Source organism: Carassius carassius, chromosome 48 (assembly GCF_963082965.1).
Source record: "Carassius carassius chromosome 48, fCarCar2.1, whole genome shotgun sequence".
Lineage (NCBI taxonomy): Eukaryota > Metazoa > Chordata > Actinopteri > Cypriniformes > Cyprinidae > Carassius > Carassius carassius.
Genome location: NC_081802.1, coordinates 12,756,846 through 12,768,790, shown reverse-complemented (window position 1 = coordinate 12,768,790; position 11,945 = coordinate 12,756,846). Strand labels below are relative to the sequence as shown.

The 11,945-nt window shown below is 38.1% G+C and overlaps 1 protein-coding gene across 1 annotated transcript; it reads left to right on the top strand.

Moving 5' to 3' along the window:
• The first annotated feature begins 835 nt into the window (after positions 1-835).
• Positions 836-11,182, top strand: LOC132131951 (vitellogenin-like). Its single transcript, XM_059544145.1, has 32 exons — positions 836-957; positions 1,067-1,087; positions 1,187-1,338; positions 1,427-1,675; positions 1,754-1,915; positions 2,048-2,196; positions 2,288-2,438; positions 2,565-2,722; positions 2,793-2,958; positions 3,061-3,186; positions 3,252-3,470; positions 3,733-3,950; positions 4,040-4,137; positions 4,225-4,349; positions 4,441-4,536; positions 4,621-4,740; positions 4,854-5,040; positions 5,182-5,461; positions 5,555-5,687; positions 5,778-5,988; positions 6,077-6,348; positions 6,711-6,755; positions 6,849-7,052; positions 7,323-7,465; positions 7,552-7,690; positions 7,771-7,891; positions 7,987-8,170; positions 8,253-8,347; positions 8,519-8,613; positions 8,786-8,951; positions 10,640-10,801; positions 10,987-11,182. The coding sequence occupies exons 1-32, from the start codon at positions 918-920 to the stop codon at positions 11,088-11,090; spliced, it is 4,791 nt and encodes a 1,596-aa protein (XP_059400128.1). The 5' UTR covers positions 836-917; the 3' UTR covers positions 11,091-11,182.
• The last annotated feature ends 763 nt before the right edge of the window (positions 11,183-11,945 follow it).

Sequence of the window (11,945 nt, the reverse complement as noted above, 5' to 3'; positions counted from 1 at the left end):
AAATATAATTTCATAAATACAATCTGATTATTAAATTTAGAAAAATCTAAAATAGCAGACTCAGTCTTGGACCACATAATATGCTATATATTTAAATGGCTGTTTCTTTAAGGAGGAGAAGCTGTACCTTGTCTAAAACCCACAGGATTGAAAAGAGAGAGGAGGAGGTTCAGGTAAGGATGGCTGAAGCTAAATTAAATTTGACATTTATTTATTTAAAAATGCTGACTTTTCTTTTACTGTCTTTCCCCATCAGTATGACTCGGTGCATAATAACAATGCATCCTCTGACCTCACACAGAAAGCAGATGTAGCCGACAATCAAGACGTTCATTATTCCAGCATTCATTTTAAAACAAAACACCCATCTTCAATCCCCACCGATGAATATCCAACAGACACAGATACTGTCCATTATGCCACTGTGATGTTCAAATAACAATATTGTTATTGCAGTTGGTATGTTTAAATTTTATAATTGACTATTGCCCTTGGCAACTGATTTTGTGGTTTTCTCATGATCATGTATCACTCTTTTTTATCGCAATAAAATAATTACAGTGCAAATCAATAATTGTTGTCCATTCATTTTTTTTTTTTGGTAAGTAGACATGCAACAATAAAATAAAAATAACTATAAAAATAAATAAATAATAATAAATTAATATTATTACTATCAGAAACACCTTCAGGGTAATGCCTCTGATTCAGATCTCTGACTCATTTTTATATCAGCGTCAAGCACTAAAGTCCAGGTTACCCTGTATTTTTATGTTAGACCAATAAGCTGGCAAGAGTAGGAACACAACTGGTTGGTTGTGCTAAACCACTGGTTAATCATACATTTAGAGATCAGTATTTGGCCAGCAAAAGCTTGACTTTAAAACAGACATGGTGTTTTTGCACAACCGCTGACCATGAGAACTGTTGTCATGGCCTTGACTATGGCCCTTGTGGGTAAGTAGCCTGCAATACTGTTTAAAATGTCACCATTTGATAAAAATATCATAATTTGCATGTCATAATTTTATATTAAATTAACATAAAACTTTCTCTGATATTTCAGCAAGTCAGCATGTGAATCTTGGTAAGCATAGTGGTTAATCCTATTCTACTAGTGTGTTTACCATTGACAAAATAAGATTGTATTATGTGAGTTATCTAAAATGCTATTTTGCACTTTTAGTCCCTGAGTTGGCAGGCACTCAGACTTATGTGTACAAATATGAGGCTTTGCTCTTCAGTGGTCTTCACCAGGAAGGTCTGGCAAGAGCTGGCATTAAAATCAACAGCAAGGTTTCCATCAGGGCTGTAACTGAGAATACGTTCCTGCTTAAGGTGCCAGAAGAGTTTAATGACAACATGAACCATTGTTCTGTTACTGACCTGAGATATAATTGAAAAGCCTGTTGCCTATTTGTTTCAGCTCTCAAATCCTCAGCTGTTAGAGTACAGTGGTTTCTGGCCCACAGATGCGTTTGTTGCTACTAAGATTTCCTCAGAAGTGGCTGCTCAGCTTCAGATTCCTATTATGTTTGAGTACACCAATGGCATGGTTGGAAAGTTATTTGCACCTTCTGTGGTCCCAACTAATGTTATCAACCTGCACAGGGGAATTCTGAACATCTTTCAGCTCAACCTCAAGAAGACCCAGAACATCTATGAGGTTCAAGAGGTGAGACTGACTGAAATGAAGTTTTAATCCAAAATATGCATCTTGATTTTAAACCTGAGTCTTCATTCTGATATGTAGGATGGAGTTCAAGGCATTTGCAAGACTCAATATCTGATCAGTGAAGATGAAGGAAGCAACCTCACCACCATAACCAAGTCTAGGGATCTTACACTTTGCAATGAGAGGATAATTAAGGATGTTGGCTTGACTTACATTGAAAAGTGCACTGAATGTCAAAAGGTCAGGTCAAAATATTCATGTCATATTTTCTTCTCAATGCTTTAGATTCCGGGATTTCAACTGGGGGTTCATAAAGGTACTGCAGAGGGTCTGTAACCTAAAAAAACTCAAATATACTATATAATTTAACAGAGGGTAAAAAGTCTCTCTGGAGCTGCAACCTACAGCTACATCATGAAGCCAACTCCAACTGGTGTTATGATTAATGAAGCAACAGTCCAAGAGATTCATCAGTTTACAACTCTATATGAGATTCAAGATGCTACCCAGATGGAAACTAGGCAAGACGTTTGGTCATGCACTCATTTGGAATTAAATATATCTGTTTTAATTTTTTGACGTGGTAACCCAAGTATATACTCAATATTTCAGACAAACCCTGGACTTTCTGGAGATTATGGCATCTCCCATAATTCCAATCAGTGCTGAATATTTAGCCCGTGGAGCTTTACAGTATGAGTTTAGCACTGAGACACTTTGGAGTCCAATTCAGCTAATGAGAATCAGTAATCCACAGGCTCAGGTAAGGACATATTTCATATTATTTTTATTGTTATACATTAAATATACTGACTGCATTGTTAGGTTTTTATTGTAGATTACAGTAGTATTTCAATTCCCTCTTTTTGTTTTACTGGTATTCATTAAGGTAGTAGATGCTCTGAATCATCTGGCTACCAAAAATCTGGAAGAGGTCCATGAAGATGTTCCACTTAAATTTATTCAGCTCATCCAGCTTATGCGTTTTGCAAGTCTGGATGCTATTGAGGGAATCTGGTTTCAATTTAAAACCAAACCAAATTTCAGGTACAAAATATTCACTTTAACAGTCTAAAACATTGTTTTGCAAATTGTCACTCATTTTTACTCCTCTAAGGAAATGGATCTTAGATGCTGTTCCTGCAGTTGGCACCTTAGCTGTTCTAAAATTTGTCAAGAAGACATTCTTGGCAGGCGAACTTTCCATCCCTGAGTTCACTGAGATCCTTCTAGCCACTGTGCATATGGTCACTGCTAATTTAGACACCATTAAGATCTACTCTGTGCGTACACTCATATGTGATGGTTGACTCAAGGCTTAAACCACTTATTTAGCATGCCAGATATTGTCTGAACTTGTTCTATAAATGTTGTAATCAAAAAAGGGTCTGGCTTTGAGTCACAAAGTTCAAGAAACACCTGTTCTACATAAGGTTGCCATGCTTGGCTATGGGACAATGATTGCCAGATACTGCAGTAGATCTCTTGAATGCCCCATGGAACTTTTGAAGGTAAAAAATATAATTCACTAATTGTTTTGCTTGACTATGTGTGGACAACTTCCTCTTTTTTTCAGCCCTTCCATGAGATTGTTATTGAGGCAACTGCGAAGGCTGACATTTCAGAGATGACCTTGATTCTGAAAGTACTAGGAAATGCTGGTCAACCTGCTAGCATTAAATACATCGCAAAGTTTTTACCAGTGTTTGGGAACCAAATAAATCTGTTTCCTATGAGAGTTCAAGTAGGTGCAGTTTTGGCCCTGAAGGCCATTGCTAAAAAGGAACCCAAAATGGTTAGTCATAGCCAATCATGCTTGTCATGCTTTGCTTTGTCATATTGATTGTGAGTTACTTCAACTTTCGTTTCTTAACTCCAGTCCCCAGGACCCAACTCCCAGAATGTTTAGATGTCTCTCTGTTCAAGAAACCTTCAAACTGACGAGTTGAATCAAATGCTTTAATTAGTGAGACATCTAAAACATTCTGGTGAATAAGTCCCAAGGACTTTAGTTAAAAAACACTGCTTTACTATATGCATTTAATTTTGCATTTCAGGTCCAGAATGTAGTTCTGCAGATCTTTGTAAACAAAGATCTCGATCCAGAGCTGCGCATGGTCTCATGGATTGTGCTTACTGAGACAAAGCCAAGCATGGGTCTGGTTATTACTCTTGCACGTGCTCTACAAAAAGAACCAAATCTACAGGTGGCCAGTCTTGTGTACTCGCACATTAAAGCCTTGACAAGGAGCACACAACCTGAGTTTTATCTAATGTGAGTTTACGCTAATAAAAGCCAGAATATTTTCCAAAATATTGATGTTTAAAACTTAAACATCAACAATCCACCTTGGTCTTTTTCAGTGCCGTGGCCAGCAGAGTTGCCACCAAGATATTAAGCCCAAAACTGGACAAACTAAGCTTTTGTTACAGCAAAGCTTTTCTCTTGGATGGTTATAAAGGTAAGACAGTTCTGTTGATCTCCAAAAGTGTTGCATGCCAGGTGATGGTTTCCTCTAAAAAACTAACTGATTAGTTGTGTTATTTAGCTCCTCTTATGGTAGGGGCTGCCAGTAGTGCTTTCTTTATCAATGATGCCGCCACCATCCTGCCCAGAGCTGTAGTAACTAAAGCACGTGCTTACCTGGCTGGAGCTGCTGCTGACGTTTTTGAGGTGATTAAATAAGAGACAGGAAAAGATTGGGTACTCCTTTATTTTATTAATTTCTTAAATTCCTACCCGACCTCACTGAAGTTTCTTTTAGATTGGCATCAGATCTGACGGAATTCAGGAGGCCCTCCTGAAAACGGCATTCTTGCATGAGGGCAGGCTGACCAGGATGAAACAAGTTCTTAAGGCTGTAAGTGTGGCATATTATAAATGTTATTTAAGGAGTGTTTCTTAACAGTTAAATATTTTTTGTTGTCTATCTGGCATGCTGCAGCTAAAAGCATTCAAAGCCCTGTCAAAGAAGCAGCCCCTAGGCTCGATCTATGTGAAAGTTCTTGGACAAGAGATTGCTTTTGCAAATGTCAACAAAGCAGTTCTTGAACAGGCAACACAGGTATATTTTGGTAATATCACTTCATATGAACAAAAATACTAAGTAATTTGCATTGTCCTGCTAAACTTTTGAGAATGTTCAAAATGGAGCTAACCATTAAATGTTTTCTACAGCTTACTACTGGAGGCAATATACCTGAGTTTGCAAGGGGAGCTCTTAAAGCAATACAGAATGGTACTGCCTTCCAGTATGCCAAGCCCCTACTGGTGGCTGAAGTCCGTCACATCTTCCCATCAGTGGCTGGTGTACCCATGGAGTACAGTTTGTATGCTGCTGCAGTGGCTGCTGGTAATTTGAAGGGTAAGAGTCTCAAAAGTGCAGTCAATTTATAGATTAATTGGAAATAGGGAATGACATTTAAACAAATGCCCAATATTTAATAGAGAATGCACTTTAATCGTGAAACTTTTTTTTATTTTTTTTATTTGCCATCCTGTCCAGTCCAGGCTATTATTACACCACCTCTATCTGAAACCATCAGTGTTTCTCATCTGATGAAGGCAGATGTGAAGTTAACCGCTGAAGTTTCACCAAGCATCACCTTACAGACTTTTGCTGTAATGGGACTGAATACTGGTTTTATTCAAGCTGCATCCATGGCAAAAGGAAAGATCCATACATTTTTGCCACTAAAAGTGGAGGCAAAGTTTGACATCGCAAAGGCTAATTTCAAGATAAAGGCTTTTCCTGTTGTACTTCCAGTGCATGCTTTGACAGCACGGTCAGAATATATTGCGTAGACTCATTCTCAATCTTTTCACCATGGTCTATCTCATTAATAAAGTGCCTTTTTGTGATTCTTGTCAAACATTAGTTTTGAAACTTTGGCAGCAGCTGGAAACATCAAGGCGGTCAATGCAGAGAGAATTACACCCATTGTACCAGAGACAGTAGTTCTGAAACATTCCCAAGAAGCACATACCTCAATTATATCACCTGGAGATCTGGTAAAATAATCAAAAATTTGTTTGGCTAATTAATAATGTGAAACATGAATTTCTTTATCATTCTAATTTGTTTTATTGATCCCTACATAGTCATCAGAAACCATTAAAACTGTTATATCACCGGCCGAGGAACCTAAACTGAGGACTAGCGTTCCAGTTCACAAAACACTTTGCTCTGCTGTACCTCACATTGGAGTTGATGTATGCATGGAGGTTATGTCCTGTGATGCCACCTTCATCAAAAACACCACCATTTATAACATAATTGGGCAGCATGGAGTACATATTAACTTATTTAGAGGCAAGTGTCTGAAGTCAAATCTTCAGAATTTCACTGGAACTATGTTTGTTATTGAAAATATGTTATCTTATAATCTATTTATTGACAGCTGATGGTCCTGCTGTTGAGGGACTAGAGCTAGAGGTCCAGCTAGGCACAAGAGCTGCTAAAAAGCTCCTTAAAGAAGTCAGCTTTGCTGACACGAAGACTCCCAAGGTCAAGATTGTCCTGCAGAAACTGAGGAGAGTCCTAGAGCGTGAACAGAGGAACAAGAACTCCAGTTTTTTCAGCCATAACAAATTATTTTACTCACAAAGCACCAGTAGCCACAGCTTTAGCTCCAGCAGTTCTGTTCGATCTTCCAGCTCTCATCTGTCCAAAGTGAGTATTTTTATTGCCACAAAGTTTATTCCAGGATTTTCTATTTATTAGGCAACACACACACTACACAACTTTCAAAGTCTTTGGAATGCTGTTTTTCACACTACACGACCATCTCTCCTCCCTAATTTCAATCAAAACACTTCACATTAAAGGACTAAAGGTTGCAGACAAATATTTAATGTATATTTCTAGATATTTAACTTGCTAAATATCTTTTAGACATTGGCGATGCATATGCGCTTCTCTCTTTGGAACAAGAAATTAAAAAAATAAAAATATGATTTGCCCAAGTCAATATTTAGAAAAGTTTAACTTTCACAACTATTTATTTTTTTCTGGATCACTATATGGATCACTAGGACCTCTCCAGTGGACAAAGCAGTCAAAGTTTCAAGCCCATTCAGGTATGACAGTTTCTATAAGCAGATCCTTTAGCAGATCCCTTTAATTCTATTTTTTTAATCGATTAATTTTTAAATGTCTTTACATGGTTACAGTCTAGATTCCTTGGGGACTCGGTTCCTCCAGTGGTTGCTGTCATTGCACGTGTTGTGAGAGTTGATCGTAAGTTGTTGGGGTACCAGCTCACTGCTTACCTGGACATGCCCACCTCAAGGGTGCAGATCATCGTGGTCTCCATTGCAGTGAAGAACAATTGGAAAATGTGTGCTGATGGTGTCTTATTGAGCAAGCATGCAGATGTAAGAAATCTGATGAAATAACTTTTAGTTATCTTTTTCTGCTATGTCAGGGGTGTCCAATCTCTTGTCTTGGTGGGCCAATAGCCTGCAGAGTTTACCTCCAACCTGCCCCAATACACTTGCCTGAAAATTTATAGTAAGACCTTGACTAGCTGGCTCAGGTGTGTTTAATTGGGATTGGAGCTAAACTCTACAGGATTGTGACTCTAGACAAGCAGGATTAGACATCCCTGTGTTAGGATAAAGCATTCAAAAGTTGCCTCTATCTAGGCAAGGATTGCTTGGGGTGCAGAGTGCCAACAGTATGCAATTACCATCGACGCAGAGATAGGTCACCAAGGTCCAAGTCCCATGGCCCATCTCAAAGTGAAGTGTGAGAAGGTGCCCACAATTATCACCACCTATGCCAAGAGGTTTGGTTACTCTTCATCGCAATTGTTCCACTTCATACTGTAAATGTCAACATATCAACACATTTTCTTTTCCTTTCCTATTCAAGTGTGGCTGAATATATTCCTGGTGCAGCTCAAATGACTGGATTGGCTATTAGCGATGAAAAAAACATTGAGAGGCAGATTGAACTGATCATTCTTGTCCCAACTGAAAGGACCCTGGACATCATTATTAAGACCCCAACAGTAAGCAACAATCTAATAATTGGTTTACTGCCCCCTCCTCCTTTTTTTGACAGCACTTTCTAAGATTTGTGAATTTGCAGATGACCTTGTCAGTGTCGAACTTGGTTCTTCCAATCAGTTTGTCATTTAAGGCTATCCAGGACTATCCGGAAAATGATGTCACAAACATAATCCGAAACTTGTATATAGAGACTAGTTCAGGTTAGTAAAATGTGTTAATTGGCCTTTCAATTTTCATGAATTTAATATTTTTTTTTTTTTTTTTTTGGTAAATTTTTGTTTGTTTCACTATTTAGCTAAATGTAGTAAGGTCAGAAAAACCTTGACTACATTCAACTATAAGAAGTACAACTATGAAATCCCCCTTTCCTGTTACCAAGTCTTAGTGCAAGACTGCACTTCGGAGCACAAATTCATAGTCCTGATAAAAAAGGATGATGTGTTTGAGCATGAAGACCTAAACATTAAGGTGGCAGACATGTAAGTCCAGCTCATTAATATTACTAGTTCCGTTCTTAGACAGGAACTTCACTGCAATATTCAATATTTTATTCCAACACAGCGATGTTGATATATACCACCAGAAGAGTGCAGTGAAGGTTAAAATGAATGGAATTGACATACCAACCAACAATATATCATATCAGCACCCAACAGGTTGAAGTTCTCTCTGCATTATTTTGGTATAAAAGTCTGTTGCTTGCATCAGCAATTTTTTTTTCTTTAGACTTGACTTGTCATATGACTTTTATTGGGATGCTGGTCTTTCCCTTGGGAAGGGAGTCTTAGAGTGTTTTCCTGTACATTTATTAGGCATTTTTGATGTAGGTACCATACGAATTGAGCAGAAACGTCAAGGTATCGCTCTCTATGCCCCAGGCCATGGTCTTCAAGAGGTCTATTATACCCATGACCTGTGGATGGTAAGTCAAACATTGAAACAATTGCCAAATATTGGCAAATAATATAAGTACAATATTTTAAATGTGTTAGTGTATAACAATGTAAACAGTTTTACAGTTTAATTTGATGTTACAAACACTGTGCTAAAGGTTCTAAAAACACAAAAATATCTATTTTTCTTGGATGTTTCAGGTTTATGTTGCAGACTGGATGAAGGGACAGACTTGTGGACTCTGTGGAAAGGCTGATGGAGAGATCAGACAGGAGTACACCACACCCAGAGGAGACCTGACCAAGAGTTCAGTCAGCTTTGCCCACTCATGGGTGCTTCCTGCTGAGAGCTGCCGTGATGCCAGCCGTAAGATTTGTTGGACACTGTGTATTACAGAAAATGTACAACCCGAATTCCGGAAAAGTTGGGACATTTTTTAAATTTTAATAAAATGAAAACTAAAGGAATTTCAAATCACATGAGCCAATATGTTATTCACAATAGAACATAGATAACGTTGCAAATGTTTAAACTGAGAAATTTTACACTTTTATCCACTTAATTAGCTCATTTAAAATTTAATGCCTGCTACAGGTCTCAAAAAAGTTGGCACAGGGGCAACAAATGGCTAAAAAAGCAAGCAGTTTTGAAAAGATTCAGCTGGGAGAACATCTAGTGATTAATTAAGTTAATTGATATCAGGTCTGTAACATGATTAGCTATAAAAGCTTTGTCTTAGAGAAGCAGAGTCTCTCAGAAGTAAAGATGGGCAGAGGCTCTCCAATCTGTGAAAGACTGCGTAAAAAAATTGTGGAAAACTTTAAAAACAATGTTCCTCAACGTCAAATTGCAAAGGCTTTGCAAATCTCATCATCTACAGTGCATAACATCATCAAAAGATTCAGAGAAACTGGAGAAATCTCTGTGCGTAAGGGACAAGGCCGGAGACCTTTATTGGATGCCCGTGGTCTTCGGGCTCTCAGACGACACTGCATCACTCATCGGCATGATTGTGTCAATGACATTACTAAATGGGCCCAGGAATACTTTCAGAAACCACTGTCGGTAAACACAATCCGCCGTGCCATCAGCAGATGCCAACTAAAGCTCTATCATGCAAAAAGGAAGCCATATGTGAACATGGTCCAGAAGCGCCGTCGTGTCCTGTGGGCCAAGGCTCATTTAAAATGGACTATTTCAAAGTGGAATAGTGTTTTATGGTCAGACGAGTCCAAATTTGACATTCTTGTTGGAAATCACGGACGCCGTGTCCTCCGGGCTAAAGAGGAGGGAGACCTTCCAGCATGTTATCAGCGTTCAGTTCAAAAGCCAGCATCTCTGATGGTATGGGGGTGCATAAGTGCATACGGTATGGGCAGCTTGCATGTTTTGGAAGGCTCTGTGAATGCTGAAAGGTATATAAAGGTTTTAGAGCAACATATGCTTCCCTCCAAACAACGTCTATTTCAGGGAAGGCCTTGTTTATTTCAGCAGGACAATGCAAAACCACATACTGCAGCTATAACAACAGCATGGCTTCGTCGTAGAAGAGTCCGGGTGCTAACCTGGCCTGCCTGCAGTCCAGATCTTTCACCTATAGAGAACATTTGGCGCATCATTAAACGAAAAATACGTCAAAGACGACCACGAACTCTTCAGCAGCTGGAAATCTATATAAGGCAAGAATGGGACCAAATTCCAACAGCAAAACTCCAGCAACTCATAGCCTCAATGCCCAGACGTCTTCAAACTGTTTTGAAAAGAAAAGGAGATGCTACACCATGGTAAACATGCCCCGTCCCAACTATTTTGAGACCTGTAGCAGAAATCAAAATTGAAATGAGCTCATTTTGTGCATAAAATTGTAAACCTTCTCAGTTTAAACATTTGCTATGTTATCTATGTTCTATTGTGAATAAAATATTGGCTCATGTGATTTGAAAGTCTTTTAGTTTTCATTTTATTAAAATTTAAAAAACGTCCCAACTTTTCCGGAATTCGGGTTGTAATTTGTTTTAAAGACATTTTAAAAATGAATATCTTTCCTCTATCAGAATGCCACATGAAACTTGAATCTGTGAAGTTGGAGAAGCAGGTGATTTTAAATGGACAGGAATCTAAATGTTACTCCGTTGAGCCTGTGTTGCGCTGTCTGCCAGGCTGTGTACCAATGAGAACAACTCCTGTCCCTACTGGATACCACTGTATGTCCACTGGTAAGTGACTTCATTACTTGTTTGCAGATTGATATGACTCTAGTCCAGTAATTCTCAAATGGTTTTGCTTTAGAAAGCAGATTTTATATCTTAAAATTCAAACTTAGTAACATAGGCTGAATGGGAAAATATTTAAATATTGGTTTATAAAAGTTGCTTCTATTTTTATTTATATTGTGATGCAGACTCCAACCTCAACATGTTTGATGGAATCTATGAGAAGAGTGTAGACTTGAGAGAGACTACTGATGCTCATGTGGCCTGTCGCTGCATTGAACAGTGTGCTTAAACCTACTTCTTGTCTCAGTAGCACATTTTTTTTTTTTTTTGCAGCTGTAAATGAACGCCTTCATTTCAATAAATCTGAACAAGCATTAAAAATTTGTTTGTTCACTATTTTTCTTTTTTATTTAACAACTCGTGCATGATTTCTTTCTGTTGTCTACTTCTGCCATAGATACTGAGGGAAGCGCACATAGCAATGGGTTTTTCAGTGACAAATTCTTCTATGTTATGTAATGAAAATAGAACATAAGGGGAATACAACGTGAAATACTAACTGACACTAGATATTCATCTCCTAAACTGAATATTAAGACATTCATCTGCACTAAACTAAACAAGTAAGTACTACTCTAAATGGTTTTTAGAATTATCGACTAAGTCTCAGAATTAGTATCATCTGCAGTTTCTCTTGTATGACCATTTCATTTATCCGTGTAATCAATCAATCTACATATTGGTCCAAAAGCAAGTTTGATATTGCCACCATCCTGAATATCAATGCACATAAAAATGGCCTCTGAGGAATTTAATATTACTTTTATGGTCAAATAAGTTTTGATAGAAGGCTAAAATCTTTGCAGTATAGCAATATACCCTAAATCCAATGCAATGCTATCTTGAATGTACATTGTCCATTGCATTGGGATTCACACAAATGGTTCCCCAAGGAAAAAAAAAAGAATAATCAAAGGGAAAGGTGGTAACATTACTTTTCAATGTACTTCTACTGAACCCTCGGTTCCACCGGCCTTGCTCCGCTCTCACGGCTCTCAGCCCCCGTCCCACACTCATCACATTTACATTTTAAAATGTGAATGCTATATTGTCCTTACTTTAATATTGACTTTAACCAGTTTTG